Below are 15,742 nucleotides of genomic sequence, written 5' to 3' on the forward strand. Positions count from 1 at the left end.
TTTTTTGCAGTACACGGGCCTCTCACTGTTGTGGCCTCTCCCGTTGCGGAGCACAGGCTCCGGATGCGCAGGCTCAGCGGCCATGGCTCACGGGCCCAGCCGCTCTGCGGCATGTGGGACCTTCCCGGACCGGGGCATGAACCCGTGTCCCCTGCATCGGCAGGCGGACTCAACCACTGCGCCACCAGGGAAGCCCCAAACTGTACTCTTAAATGAGGTGAATTTACTCTTAAATGAGGTATAGTTAAAACACACCTTAATGAACATGTTTTAAAAACATGTATATACATTTTTAATTCTCAAAGAACTCCATCAAAATGTAAAGCAAAAAATACTAAGCCTAAAGCTCAATACTGTGCCCTAATCACCCTGGAAACCAGCTCTACTCATTAAACCAATACTTACAGAAAGGCCACGTAAAGAAACTCAGAGCCCACCCCCACTCCATACCTGCCCGCCCCGTGACTCAAGGGGCCCAGTCAGGAGACCAGAGAGGGTACGCGCATACTGTGAAAATCTTTCTTTTATTACTGTCTCTTGTGGCAAAATAACATTTTATACAAATAAGTCACCTAGTTTACTTTGGACACAAAGACAATACAAACTGGAATGAGGACCTCAGGTGAAGGGGAAAGGGGAAGAAGGACAGACCAGGTCATTAACGCTTCTTACATTCTGTGAAAAATAGATATACAGGGGAAAAAAATAGACTTTCACAAGTTCAGTGACTTTACATGATCCTTTGTGCAACAAGGGGTAAATCCACCTCCACCAGACCCTTCTTGTACCTAAGATGTCCTGTGACACGGAATGTGAGAAACATGGTGATCTGACAATTGGGCCCCTAGGCCAGGCACGGCAGCACCCTCTGCATCAGGGGTCCACACACACAGACGAGTCTGTGCTATGATTCTGAGAACTGTCCCCATTCCCCAACCTCACTGACGTCAGAGTGACAATGGCCACCAGAAGGAAGGGACGTTACAGAAAAAAAAAGAGAGTACCCTGGGAGCCTATCGAGGGTGGCAAGACACACTAAAGCAAGACTCACCCAATCTGTACATTAGACACAGCCTATTAAGTCCATTCCGGAAATGAGTCCCACTTCAACTGAAGAAACAAGCTGAAGATTCCCCCAGCTACTGCCACGTCAAGAATCTCCAGTCTCTGCATAGCCCCAACGCCCCCAAATCACCGCCCCTATTTGAGAACTGGATGGCCCAAAGACTGTGAGGTCTTCAGGAAGGCCGACAAGGCCCTGAAAAGTACTTTCCTTGCAAGACAGCTCTGAGCTAACACACGAGGAGAGGATGACCTACTTTATCCCAGGACTACTTTTACTTATTTCCTCTGTTTACTCTTTAAAACATAGAATAAAATAAACCAGGATCTTCTTTGCAGCAGCTGAAAGGGCATCTTAGCCCAAAAGCTCCACAGGAAAAGAGAGTCACTCTCCCAGGAGACTCCAGGCCAAAGGGACACGAAGGAGCAAGACACGAGAGGGAGGGGTGCAGGCAGCAGGCCCCCAGGCGCCAGCTGGGCCTGTCAGTCTGCTGGAATGTGTTACCTTTAGGCGCTTCCTCTCAGGTACCAGCTCTGAACAGAGGGCATGGTCTCCCCAGGCAGGTAGGTTTTTTCCTCCTATCTTATTGCCCACAGGTAACTGCTATCAATAGCCCAGACTCCTTAACAACACGGCCTCCTGATTCAGCTTCTGATGAGTTCAGCTACTTTCAGAGAAGGTATGACTTCCAATTCTCTCCCCAGTTCGGGTACAAAAGCTTGAATTTCAGACTTACCCTAGCTAACACCCCAGAGAGGTAATGCTTCTCAAGGTTTCCTGAGTAGCTAGCCACAAGAATCCAGAGTCCCAGGTACAGAACACCAGACCTTCAGGAGCAGAAGATAGCAAATCCCTGTGCTGTTGGGCACAGATCAAGCATGGCCTCAAAACGGTCTCCAGTGAGACTAAAGCAAGCTCTTGGGAAGAGGATACAGCACTATTCAAGCCAGAATGCCTGCCTCCTCGGCCCTCTTCCCAGCAAAAGCTAACACTGCAGGTAAGAGACAGCCCACTAGCCTACAAGACGTGGTCTGCCTGGGACACATTTCCAAGACACACTCTACTGAGCAGAGTTCTGGGCAGCTCCAGAAACCACATCCTAGGTAATAATTAAACATCAAATAGTAGAAAAACTCTCCAGACTGGGTTCTGTCACAGAGAGAAGGGGTTATTCTGAAGCTCAATGAACACAACTCTGTTGAGGGAGCCCCAGTGAGAAACAGAAGGTGAAGAGGCAGTGCTGATGTCTGTCCGGCAGCGTATGGGATGGAGCCACACATAAGGCACCTGGATTTGCAGCCAACTCCAGTTCTGGGATTCACCGGTCTGGGGATGAGTAGCCCACCCTGCAGGGAACCCGGTCTCTTCCTCCCTCGGGGGTTAGGTGCAGTGCCAGCACACAGGGCTAACCAGGGTTTTCTCAGTGAGGAAGTTGCCAGCATCTGACACAGCCCAGACTCTGGCCTGACAAAAAGCACTGGACCACGGTTCAAGGCCACTCACGCTCTAGAATGCAAACAGGGAGCAACACCGGTCAGTGAAAGCACAGGAGCATCTGTGGCAAAGCGCTGGCCCTTCTCTCCCTGGCTCCACCTGGCCTTTCTCCCAAGCACCTAGGGAGACAGCTCTCTGGTCACAGATACCACGTACCTGGGCCCTTCCTACTGTGACCTTTCTAGCAATGCTAAACCCTGGCCGCAGCAACAGTCTTATCAGAGGGTCAGGAGTTGGGCCTGAGCACTTAAATCGCCCGCACTGTCGGACAACAGTAGGGAGCTGAAGCGCGGACAGCCCATCCAGTGAGGCCTGAGGGATGTGTGAGGAAGATTTTTGAGAACACGTCTCTCTGATAGGCCACCTCAGCTGATTTCCCCCTTTCCCAACGCCCAAAGCCATTCCAAGTAGCAGACATTCGAAAACCATTCCAAAGGACCAGAATACACATTACTTAGGTCTGACCAGCCAGGATGATTCCAGGAACTACTTCAGTACAAAAGCAGGTACGACATGACCCAGATTAGCCCCGGGAGCCTGACTGATACTATCAGAAGTCTGGCCACACATCCTATATGCTGGGAATGCCACTGACATTTTATAAAGCCTCCCCACAAGAAGCTTAGAAATAAAAAAACAAAATACAATAAGGCCTGCTCTGGCCTCCAGAGATACTACAGTTCCAAGAGCAAAACTGACACATTGTATTTCAGGAGAAACTCAAAAGTTAGGAGCCAGGAGAAGCAGAGCAAGCTCATCTTTCCTCTGGAAGGAGAACAGGAAGGCACTGCCAGGTTGAAACCTCAGTGGAGCCCCAGGAGGACCGGCTGAGGATCCGGAAGTCAGACAGATAAGCGGCCCCTACGTAAGACAGATCCTTCAGTTTGGCAGCCTTGCCCACCCCAGTGCCTCAACTCCTGGCACCACTCCTTCCCTCTGCCCCCCGAGTTGGTTTAGGACGATGCACAGGCTGAGGTCAGAGTGTGCTGATGGCGACCCCGCAGGCGAGAGAGGAGTCTCAGCTTCCCACAGCGCCCCTGAACCTACAGAAGAGCCTTCTCTCCCCGGCACAGCTCTGCCTGGAGAGACCCAGGCTCAACAGGACAACCCAGAGGAGCCATGACTACATGAAAATAAACTTTCTATTTTTATCTGGATTCCAGAAGCCTTATGCTAAGTTTTACTATAGTACCTCCGTGACCTAAGGGGCAGGGAAAAAAGGAAGAAAAAATACTGGGGAAGGAAACACAGCACTGCTTGGCACCTCTCTTGGAGCACAGGAAACTGCCACCCCAGCCTCGGCTTCCTGGGGCCAGGTTCCAGATGTGTGTTGACAGACCGCAGCTTCAGCCACCTCCGTGCACCAGGACCTTGGGCCACAGCAAAGCACCTCCCCGTCCGCTCCTGCCACAGCTACTGGCCCCCGTTATAGGCATAGTCAGCCTTGTTGTGCATTATCAGCTTGTTGTCGACAAAGTAGAAGCTGTCAGAACGGGTCTCATAGGGATTTTCAATCATCAGACGAACTGCAAGTCAGGGAAAGGAAAAAAGCAAAGACTTATGTGTGAGTCTGCCCCATGGGCCAGGTGGGATAAAACTTAGCATTCCCTCTAAAATTCGTAAACCAGCCCTTCCTGAAAATGTGAGCGCACGCTGTCAGAATAATGAAGTCAGAACAGAGGGAGCCAGGCCTTGAGAGCTGGGGAGACCTGGGGACCACAGAGGCCCCCAAACTGAGCATGCTGTCCACTTCAACAGAAGGATGCAACCAGCTCTGGACCTGACCCTCCGAGGCCATCGCCAGCCTGGTGCTCCGTCAGAACCCCAGGGAGAGGTGCCCGCCCGTTTGCCAACAGGCACCACAGCAGCCTGTTGACTTGGTGCTTCTGGTCCCCACCTCTAGACACTCTGGTCCAAATTCAGAAAGCTGCGCCTCACTGTGCTCACGTCCCGCAGGCAACCCTGACAACAAAGGAATCCCAGATGCGCATGGATGTAGGGGCACAAAGGGCAAGGAGCCTTCTCCAGAGGTGGCTCGGGGTATTAACTTGCCAACAATCCAGCAAAGGGTGAGCTTGTCTTGGGATCCAGATTTAAATCTTCTGTTTGTTCTGGCAGTTGCCCCGACCTCTTTAACCGTAACTGGAGGGTCAAGAGAACTGCGAGTCACTACCTCTGGTTGGTTCTGAGTCAATGGTCACATGCTATTCTGAATCCTCTGGAGGAAATGCTGTTGCTGACCACAGTTCTCAAAAGGAAAGCTGACTGTTTCAAGTTCTTTGGACTCAGCCAGGCCAGAGTTATTTAGTTCATATCCAGAGTACTGACCCCCACGCTCTTTTAGCTTACTTGGCTTCAAGAAGAAAAAGTTACATGGCCTTAGATAAAAACTTGAAATACTGTACATAATCTTTTCTCGCAAGCATCTACACATCCCAGCCCAGCCTGGGGAGCGGGCTTCAAACGAGGATCCTAACAGTTGATGCGGTCATCAACGCCCTGCGCACTCCTCAGCAATCCTCACTTTACCTGGGAACAGTACTGCTGCACCAGTCAAGAATACCTGTCAGAAAATGACAATTTTAAGGACCTGGGATTCTGAGAAAATTGGTCGGTGTATGTAGACCTTCGCCAACAATCCAACTAAACTCCACCACTACTCACAGGATCCCACTCACATCCTGACTGCTCTAGAACAACCTTCCCTAATTCCTCACAGGGGATGCCAATGTGAGAGGGCCAGACCGAAGCCATGGGAATACACAGCCTGTTCTTCCTCTGTCATTCAGTCCATCTCCTCCCCGGCCCAGCCTTCTCCCTCCGGCGCCTTCCCCAGTTCTTCCTCCCCAGAACTACAGGGTGACTCTTCCTCAGACACGGCTTCCCTCACGTTACTCCTTCTGCTCCGAACCTCTAACAGCTTCCTAGCGCCTGCTGGATCTATTCTAACAGTTTCATCTAATTAACTTTCTACCTGCAGAGAATGAGAAAGAGGTAGTCCTCAGGACTAGAATTCTACTTAGCTCACAGTTTCCCATGTAGTTCTGATTAGGGAAAAAGCAAAGGGCTAAAAGGAGTGCCGAGCAGGAGCCGGTGACTAGAACACAGTGAAACCATGACTGGCCGTGTATTGAACTGGACTCCCAGGGATTGTCAGGGGCCTCCTCTTATCTCCCTCAGCCACTCTCTTCCCCGCAGCAGGCATCTAAAAGGGATGGCCTGTATTAAAACCTTCAGTGTTCCCATGCAGGCAGAGTCAGAGTTTGAAACATGAGACAGGAGCAATAGGAAACGAGAAGCCTGAGGTCGAAAGACTAGAGACGCATCATGTCCCTATTTCTCTGCAAATGAGGTCGTTGGACTAGATGGATTTCATTTCAAGGTCTGTTCCTCTAGCCTGAAGAATCCAGGATGTTCTGAAAGTCAGGGGATACGTACTGACATCCTCAGAAAGCTGGGGAAACTCATAGATATGTTCACAAGTGTTCCTACTGCTGGGGATGCAGAAGCCGAAATCAAAGTCAAAGTTTTTCAGCAGGCGTTCCCGGAAATAGTGCCGTTCGATCATCCGGAAGTTTGACACAGGTTTGTCTCCCACCGTGAACTCCACCCTGCAGAATAAATCTCTGTGAGCCTGACTTTGCCTCCTCCCTCCTCTAAAGCCAACCCCAAACCTAACAGAGAACATTCTTCTCTGAACCAGAAGAACGTCCCCCCTTCAGGAAATGCTGGTACTCACGTGGCGCCCACGGTGCGGAGGCGGAGAAATGCTGGCGTGAACTGATAGCGGACGAAGCGGCCAGCACTGACATCCACATCTCCGCCTGCCGCCGCCGCCGCCTCCTCCTCCTCCTCCTCCTGGTCTGCAAGAGCACACAGAAGCTGAATCACCATCTCGGCAAAGAGCACGACCGATCAGCAGTACCGACACCGACACCGATATGGCAGGGCAGCCAGTACTCACTGAGCACATGCTGTAATTCCAGGCCCCGTGCTGCACGCCTCACAGGATCCTGTGATCCTGTAGATTTTGTCTTCATTTTATCTCCACTTTAAAGATCAGGAAGCTCAGACTCAGAGAGATTAGCTAACGTGTCCAAAGTCACCCAGATATAGGCAGACCTCAGAGAGATTTGCGGGTTCAGTTCCAGACCACCATGATAAAGAGAGTCACATGAAATTTCTGGTTTCCCAGTGTATACAAAAGTTATGTTTACACTTTACTATAATCCATTAAGTATGCAATAGCATTATGTCCAAAAATAACAATGCATACGGCTTAATTTAAAAATAATGCTGCTGGGGCTTCCGCGGTGGCGCAATGGTTGAGAGTCTGCCTGCAGAGGCAGGGGACGCGGGTTTGTGCCCCGGTCTGGGAGGATCCCACATGCCGTGGAGCAGCTGGGCCTGTGAGCCATGCCCGCTGAGCCTGCACGTCCAGAGCCTGTGCTCCACAACGGGAGAGGCCACAACAGTGAGAGGCCTGCGTACCGCAAAAAAAAAAAAAAAAAAAAAGTGCTGCTATATTCAATATCCTATAATAAACCATAATGGAAAAGAATATGAAAAAATATACATATGTATAACTGAATCACTTGGCTGTACACCAGAAAATAACACAACACTAAAAAAAAAAAAACTGTAAATCAACTATACTTCAATAAAAAAAAATTTTTTTTAATGCTGTTGAAAAAAATGGAGTCAATAGACTTATTCAATGAAAGGTTGCCACGAACCCTCAGTTTGTAAAGAACACAATATCTGTGAAGCACAGTAAAGTGAAGCACAATAAAATGAGGTACGCCTGTAGTAAATGGAGGGAGCAGGGATGTGAATCCGGGTCCGTCAGACTCAAGGCCTGTTCTTAAACACTAAGCTGTTTGCCTTTTATATAATCTGGGGCCTTGGGCCATATCCTAACGGTGAAGCTTGAAACACCAGCTGGGTGGCTGTGACGTGGTCTCTGCTATACAGACTAGGTCTGCTGTTGACCCAGTTAAAGTGCTTGCTGCTAACCAAAAGAATGAGGCTATAAAAGTTGAAACTATTCAAAAGGCACCTTCAAAAAATGCAAAAATTTCTGACATAGCAAAGACAAATCCCTAGAAATAATTGTGCTATTTAAATGGAAGACATTGACCTATAGCCTTGGGGTACTGCACTTCCTTGGACTAATGCCTATTCCAGGCCATACCAGGCCCAACACTCCGAGCACCTGGGAAAAGGTGAAGCAGATGGGCCATGAACCAACATGTGAGACCTGAGAGAGGGTCCACAAGAGTAACGACGGGCTCTGGTCTAGTCCACTCCTGAACCCAGGAATGAAAGATTTGTAAAATGAATCAGAGAACATTCTAATGTAAACAAGGAGTTAGTTCCCTCTCTAATAGCTACAGCCACCCAATATCCAGCAAGGGTATTTTTTCCAGTTCCAGGCTGAACATAGGTGCAGTAAAAGAGGAGTCTTTTTTAGCATCAAACATCTCTGCCTGTGACAAGTCCAAGAGGAGCTGGGCAACCAGACTGAGTAGGGGTTCAAAGTCAGAGACTCCACAGCCCTGGCTCCAACAATGGCATTCAAAAAGGATCAGACCAAACCTTCTCAGGGATTCGAACTCATCCGAACAAGTGCTGTAGGAGGGCACTGAATCAGTGTGTGCATATTCTTAGTGAATCAAGATCCTTAAAGGTAAAGACTGGATGGGTCGTAAATCAAGGTATTTTTACAGTATCTGCAGCTGACCTTCTTCTTGAGATTTAGTTTTATACTGAAATGACTATTCTGAGCCCAGTCTCATGCAAATCCATACACCTGAAGTAGCCCTGGGGTCCTGGGAACATCTTAAGTACTAGGACCTGTGGCTTAGAGATAGGAACGGCACAGGCCCAGGAAGCTGGCTGGCCCTGACCCTCCCAATACAAGATTTAAGTACCCACAAGCTTGAGCCTTTAGATGCCCTGGTCAGTACTAGATTATGACAGCATAAAGAATACTGGGTGGTGAGACTTCTCTGCTGGTGCAGTGGTTAAGAACCCACCTGCCAATGCAGGGGACACGGGTTCGATCTCTGGTCCAGGAAGATCCCACATGCCGCAGAGCAGCTAAGCCCGTGCGCCACAACTACCGAGCCTGCGCTCTAGAGCCTGCGAGCCACATCTACTGAGCCCATGTGCCACAACTACTGAAGCCCGCACGCCTAGAGCCCATGCTCCACAACAAGAGAAGCCACCACAATGAGAAGCCTGCACAACGCAACGAAGAGTAGCCCCTGCTCGCTGCAACTAAAAGCCCACGTGCAGCAACAAAGACCCAAAGCAGCCCAAAAATTAATTAATTAATTTCAAAAAAAAAGAATACTGGATGGGGTGAGGAGACCAGTGCTCTAGCCTTGGCTGTATAATTAACCTGAGCTGAGACTTTTTCATGAAAGCCTTTTGACTTACCTGGGTTACCAACAGCTGTCTTACCAAATTTACAGGCTCTTTCTGAATAGCAAATCAGATGAGAAAAGCTTGGCAAAAAGAGTCATCAACACAGACCATGACTGATACTCTGAAGGACTATCTAGGCTGGTGTTCTAGTAACTAACTCCAGGGGGTGCTCCATTTCCAGTGATGTGCTCCAAAGACCTACGTGTGGTCCCCTGGTCAGAAATGAATCACCCTGGAACTGCATCACAAGCACAGGAAGTGTCCATTCAAAGCTACCTTAAGGGGTCCCAAGTAGATGAGTTCACAGGTCTGGGCCTTCTGTTCATCCAGAAAATGGCAGACATTAAAGTCCAAACTAGGACTTACTGGGAAATCTGAGACACTATTTAAAGGAAAGGGCGTGAGAAGACACTGCCTCATGATCTGGACTAGAATCCTCCGTATCACCCTTCCAGAGTGTCCCCAGGACTCAAGGTTCAGGTAGGCTTCCTCACTGGAGTTTAATTTCAAGGATTCCTTTCCTAAGTGGAGGAAACATGGTAAGATCAAAGGGCAGAGGACCTTAGAAAAGTCACCTGGAAATTCTGGGCCTCAGTTCCCTTATCTGTAAAATAAGGATAATAACCCCCCAAGGAGGTGTGAGGATTACATGAACTGATGTAAACAGAAAGATGTGGAACACAGTGACCAGCGCAGAGTAGATACTCAACAAACATCAGCCTCTCAGCACAGCTTCAAGCCAACAGGCCCACAGGCAGGTTTCAGGAGGCGGCTGGAAGCAGGCCGCTGGAGTCTGTGACACAGGATGCAATGGCACACAAAAACTCAAGCGTGAAAGACCTTTTGCTCCAACTGTCAAGTGACTACTGCAATACTAAGGCCTACCTGACACACAAGGTTTGGCAATCTCAAAAAGCACTGTCCCGGTCTCCAAATCTCGAATTTTGAAGCGTGTGAAATCAATACTGTAGACGTTGTCTTCGGGTTTACATAAATAATCTGAAAATGAGAGAGAGACCAATGCCGTTAAACAATCCTCCAAATCCACCATTTCTTTCTCAAGTTTTGAAGCAAACTCAGGTTTTTTTCTTACACAATTCACTTAAAATACACCCCAAAACTTCCTTTTATGTTATAAGCAAAAGTTGTGTGGAGAGAATTAGGGGATCCAAGAAAGAAAAAAAGTGCATGGGCTTGTGTGGATGAAAGATTACTGTAACACTTTAGAAATAGGGATGGTAAAAGGGGATTTCTTTGGAAACACTTCAAAAATGGCCTATAAACCTTTCATTGGATATCACAGCAGGATAGAATTTTTTTTAGAAATCCATTTTAAAACATTTATGCTGATCTAATGGCTAATATGGTGCATGTTTGCTGAACGTATCACAAAGCACAGATCAGCAAACATTTTCTGTAAAGGGTCAGATCATGAATAATTTAGGTTTTTGGCCACACAGTCACTATCACAACTACTCAGCTGTGTCGCTGTAGCACAAAGGCAGCCACGAACATGGAAATGAATGGCGTGGCTGTATTCTAATAAAACTATTTATAGACACGAAATACAAATTTTATATAACCATGTGTCCCAAGATTTTTTTTTTTTCCAACCATTTGAAAAGGTTAAAACCACTCTTAGCTTGTGGGCTGCACAAAACCAAGTGGTGGGCCATACCTACCCAGGCAGCAGGACGGATCTGCTGTGGAGGGCGTGAGGCCAAAGTGAAGGAGAGCCCCCAGAAACCTGATCAACTAATCAAAACAGTACTGATCAAAGACAATTTCATTGATTTCTTTCTCTCATGACTCCTGAGAGCATCTTCTCCACAACTCACTTTGACACTTTATCTTATACTGCCTGTTTGTGTTAGCTGTTTCATGTTTTACGAGCTGACTCTCCAATAAGATGGCAAACTTGAGAGCTACTGATTATTCTGTAACTCCCAAAAGTGCTGAGATTGGTTCTGCACCTTTAGAGGGGACTCAATAAATAACCTGCTGAACGCAACAGACTTTAAGAAGAGTAAAGAATCCAGAGGTCACCAAGCTGACTTGTGATTTTCTCCAATAAGCTGCTGAGGTGTGTTTGGGCAATGGCACCACGCTTAAGCTCCTACACAGGACCTGAGTGCTCTCCTAGAATGCCGCGTAGGGCCAGGCATTAGAGTGGCCTAATTCACCTTTGGTATCAGGAGAAAGCATGGGGTGAGAAAGGTGAGGTGGTGAGCATTTCCGTACCTTCAGAGCCCCAAATGAAATCTGGGTCAGAACAGAAGCAGCTTTTTCACAATGTTTCTATGAAACAGAATAGCAAGACCTTCTAAAGATATACTCAGGCATGCAAAGGACAGTCCCAAACCAAACAGTGATGGAAAATGGGGATATGAAAATACCCAGACTCAAATTAAAGCTATTTTAGGAGATGGGAATTCCCTTTCATACAGGCTGGACCAAGGCCTATCCCCCCAAACTGTCATCCTCAAATCACTGGGGGCGGCCTCCATCTCCCTGAGGGACACCTGAGCACCCCTGGGCTGCCGACTAAAGCAGTTCAGCAGATAATAGGACGGCAGCCTTTAATCCATCAAGGGAGTGCTGGTGCTTCAACGTTAGAAGTCTGGAGGACAGGGCCGGCTGGGCAAGCAGGGTCTAACCAACTGACTGCAAACTCTTAGCGGGGAACAGCAGCAAGAAAAAAGGCATCAAGTCAGGGGTTGGCCTGGAAGAGAACAGAAAAGAGGAAAACCAGGACAGGGGGTGAGCTACATATTTCTCCCCACCCCTCGTACTATCAATGAAAAGGTGTAGGACGGTTGCATTTTATGCAAGAAATGCATCTCTGACACCCTGACATATTCTTAATTCACTGGAACAAGTGTCAAAAGCAGGATTCACATTTTGGTTTTGTACGTGAACTGAAACTTTATTAATATTTTTTTAATGCGGCACGAAATGCCACGGCAATGTATTTGAGGAAGGAGGAGTCCACCTGCACACAAAGGGGCAAGCTAGGGACCCAAAGAGGTAGGGGGCCAAGGCAGGCTGGAAAGGGGGCGGGGCTGTCAGGGGCCGGAGGGGAGGGAAAGGCAGAGAAAGCAGCTAGGGTAGGGGTCTGGGCTGGCAGAGGGCGGCAGAAGCTGGCTGTAGACAGGTTGAGGGCGCCTAGCTGGTCAGGAACTTCACTGATGGCTGGGGGGCAGCGGCCCACTTCCCAGGGTCAGGAGGATCCGGTTAAGCCAAGGCGGGCCCCCACCCAAACAGATCCAGCTGAGGAGGAGAACGGCCGGGCCTGAGGGCCCAGCGGGGACGGGCCACAAGGAAGCCCAGCGTGGCCGGACTCAGAGGAGGGCAGTCAAGCCCACGAGAACCCCTCCCGACCAGGTCTAGGTGAGGGTGGGCAGCGCGGCCCGGCCGGCCGGAGGCGCCTGGGTGGACACCCTGGGCCGGCCGAGCGGCAAGCGGCTGGCTCCGCTTAGGCTACAAGGGACCCAGGGACCGGCGCGAGGGGAGGGCGCGGCCTGCCCCGCACTTACTCTCTGTGACCCGGCTGAGGCGCAGGACGTGCTCGGGCCGGATGGTATCCAGAGCCAGCAGCTCCTGCTCCGTAACCGCTGCCCCGATGCCGTCGTCGGCCGCGTGGTGGGGCGCCTGCCGCCGCGCCTTAAGCCTGTTCAGGACGCCGCCGCCAGCCTTCTTCTTCTCCTCCTTGCCAGTCACCAGCCCCCCGGGCCCAGCCGCCGACCCCACGGCCGCAGCCTTAGAATTCGACCCGCTCATCGCTCCGCCGCCAAGATGGCCGCCGCCTCCGCAGCCGTAACTATGGAGAGCGGGGGCGGGGCCGGGCCTGTGGGGGCGGGACCTGCGGGCCGCGTCGCTAGCGCCCTCCCGCCAGCGTTGGTCCAGCCAGGTGGCTGGCACCTTAGCACTCCAGATTCTCCATCAGGCCCCCGAGGTCACCCCAAATGTCTAAAAAAATATCCCGTACAGTCAAATGACTTTCCATCACATAAAATGTAGACGAGGCATCTTGAGAAAATGTTTTTTCATCTGTAGTCTAGGAGGTAAGACAGTTCTTGCTATGCAAAGGCAGCTTTCCAATTAGATTGCCATTTCTAAACCGTACTGTGTCAGGCTTTGGGCTAGACATTGGGCTGGGCTACAGGGAATATAAGAATACGAAAGAGGGAGGGATTGAGTCTGCTGTATTCACCACTGTATTCAGGCAGTCTAGCTAATGCCTGACACATGGTAGGTGCTCAATGATGATCGAATGAATGAATGAGTGAAGGAAGGCCTGAACAGCACCGGGCTACGGAGGAGCTCCCACTTTGTTGGGGAAGACTGTGAAGTACATAATTCATCATGTGGCCCTTCCTCTAGATCAGCCCAATAAGTATGAATGAACCAGAAGACAAAACAGACTGCTAATTGCTGAAGCAGAGGTGCTACCAGAGCACACAGGAGGGGTCTAGGGGCTAGGGGAGAGGCTTCAGGGGTGACATCTGCACTGAGCCATGGAAATTAACCATGATTTCAAGGACTGGAGGAGGTGAGTGGGAGGGGGGAGGACACTGCCCTCTTATACCCCAAGTGGCTCCTTCTCTAGAGATTCTGGATCCACACCCTTCTCTGTTGGAGGCTTGGGCCTGACTGATGCAAAGTGTGTGTGCTAGGTTGATGTCACCTCTTAGATAGACTCAGGCCGAAGTGAAACTCTACCGTCTCCCCACTGGTCAGCCTCAAAGCCTTGATTTATGCAGGATTTGCTGGATCCCTCTCATCCGAGGGGTTTGGGAGTGGCTGACAGGCCTCGCCTGGTTCCTGGACCAAATCCAAACTTGACTCCACCTCAGCTGCCCAGCCTGGTGGAACAGTATGTGGCCAGTTCCTATCTAAATGCTGTCCTGTCTTTGAGAGATTACCACCCGGGGGGAGACTTCCCAAACTGTTCAGGGAAATTTTAAGATGTGTACAAGAATTACACATTTGCACATTGCAATTTCCCTTTGCAAACAATTCTTTTTAAACTACTCAGCAGTAAGTGGTTACTGAAGAATTTCCAGAACTCTTAATATGCTACTTGATTGTGAATCACCAAGAAGGGAGTTTAGCATGGAGCCATTTCACACAATCACTTGCTGACTAAACATTTGTCCTCAGCAACAGGACTAGAGTTACCTGGATCCCAGCTTTTCTCTTTTTAGGGATGATAACAAACGTATTGACGCGTTTACCTGCAATTCCACATCCCGGAACTTAGCCTACATGTATGCACGAAGATGTTTACTGCAGGACCATTTGTAAAACTGAAAAATTACAACAAGTTATAGTTGCACCCATTCATGTTATGAAGCTGTTAAAAAGAATGAGGTCCATCTCTACTTACTAGTATGGAGAGATCTCAGATAGTTTGAGGTGGGGGGAGCAAAGCACATAATCCCATTTGTTTAAAATTTGAAAGTAGGGCTTCCCTGGTGGCGCAGTGGTTGAGAGTCCGCCTGCCAATGCAGGGGACATGGGTTCGTGCCCCGGTCCAGGAAGATCCCACATGCCGCAGAGCGGCTAGGCCCGTGAGCCATGGCCGCTGAGCCTGCGTGTCTGGAGCCCGTGCTCCGCAATGGGAGAGGCCACAACAGTGAGAGGCCCGCGTACTGAAAAAAAAAAAAAAAAAAATTGAAAGTATATGAGTATTTCTATCTGTAACTACACAGGAAGGGGTTTGGATATACACTAGAGTTAAGTGAGGTTCCCTTGGGGGAGGAGAGAATTGGAAGGGATTGAAGGGGGATATATTCACTTTTGACACTCTTTAGAGCTACTTCTATACTATTTTATCACAACAAGCATATGATCATGGGCTGCTTGTATACCTTTAAATAAATAAATAAATAAAACTAACTAACTAACTTAGGATCTGCATCTGGAAGGCAGACTCTTAAGTCAAAGGAGACTTATTATAATCTCTTAAAATTTAAAAGCCACCTCAAACTTGATCACTTTTTTCTGCTCAAAAATTTTTAAATAAATACTGCCATATAAGGGAGTTGAGGCCTGTACTCTCTCTGATCACTACCTATAAACTGTGGTTAAAAAGCAAAAGATTATGTCTTTAGGAGAATAGAAAACACACAGAAAGAAAGGAAAAAATCCTTAAATATTCCTTTTTAAGAGGCAGTAGGAAAAATTAGGGCCATAACCTCCAATCTGCCTCTGTCTCTCCTCACCAAATCTTTCTAAGGTATGTCAAAAGGCTCTTTAAAAAAAAAAGTTTTCTGAAAAGTACATATACTAATTCCCTGTTGGGTGGAAAAAGAAAAATAGAGATTGACTGCATTAAATAGCAACCCCAATGTCTCCTTGGGCCAGACGTGGGAAGACTGGAGTGGAAAGGCTGGCCTCCCTTTCACCGCAGCTTGGTGCTCTTCAAGTCCCTCTCCTTAAGCTGGTTATTTTCCTCACTGTAAGAGGTGTGACAGTGGCTGTTTTCCAGAGCAGTCCCAGAGTTGCCAGGCAGTCTGCCTCAAATCAGGCCAGGCAGGTGGGGCCCAGAGCTGATGAGGCCAAGGTAAGCAGGACATCAGAGGGCTTTTTTCTGCCGAGCCAGGGAAGTTCAGTCCTCCTTCCTGCTGCTTCCCTAAAGATGGCATCCACCGAATCAGCAAGTCGTGGCTGGGACTGCAGGCAGGCCTTGTGGTCTGGGAAACAGAGCTAGTGATTTCCATAGTACCCAAGTCACTTCTCTCCCTGGCT

At 49.0% G+C, this 15,742-nt stretch overlaps 1 protein-coding gene across 1 annotated transcript; it reads right to left on the reverse strand.

Moving 5' to 3' along the window:
- Positions 1–512: 512 nt before the first annotated feature.
- UNC119B (unc-119 lipid binding chaperone B) lies at positions 513–12,903 on the reverse strand. The gene is made up of 5 exons (XM_079942063.1): positions 12,526–12,903; positions 9,875–9,988; positions 6,297–6,420; positions 5,996–6,168; positions 513–4,083 (listed from the first exon to the last, which is right to left on the reverse strand). Exons 1-5 carry the CDS (start codon positions 12,767–12,769, stop codon positions 3,971–3,973), a joined length of 768 nt encoding a protein of 255 aa, XP_079798189.1. The 5' UTR covers positions 12,770–12,903; the 3' UTR covers positions 513–3,970.
- Between the last annotated feature and the right edge of the window lie 2,839 nt (positions 12,904–15,742).

The sequence above is a fragment of the Stenella coeruleoalba genome (assembly GCF_951394435.1).
Source record: "Stenella coeruleoalba genome assembly, chromosome: 14".
NCBI lineage: Eukaryota > Metazoa > Chordata > Mammalia > Artiodactyla > Delphinidae > Stenella > Stenella coeruleoalba.

Bases quoted from the DNA above. Each gene is read 5' to 3' on its own strand.
- UNC119B (XM_079942063.1), bottom strand. From the start codon at position 12,769: ATGAGCGGGTCGAATTCTAAGGCTGCGGCCGTGGGGTCGGCGGCTGGG. The intron at 6,169-6,296 runs GTGAGTACCAGC...TTTATTCTGCAG, and splicing joins CTCCGCACCGTGGGCGCCAC to GGTGGAGTTCACGGTGGGAG. The intron at 4,084-5,995 runs GTACGTATCCCC...CCTGACTTGCAG, and splicing joins CCAGCTTTCTGAGGATGTCA to TTCGTCTGATGATTGAAAAT.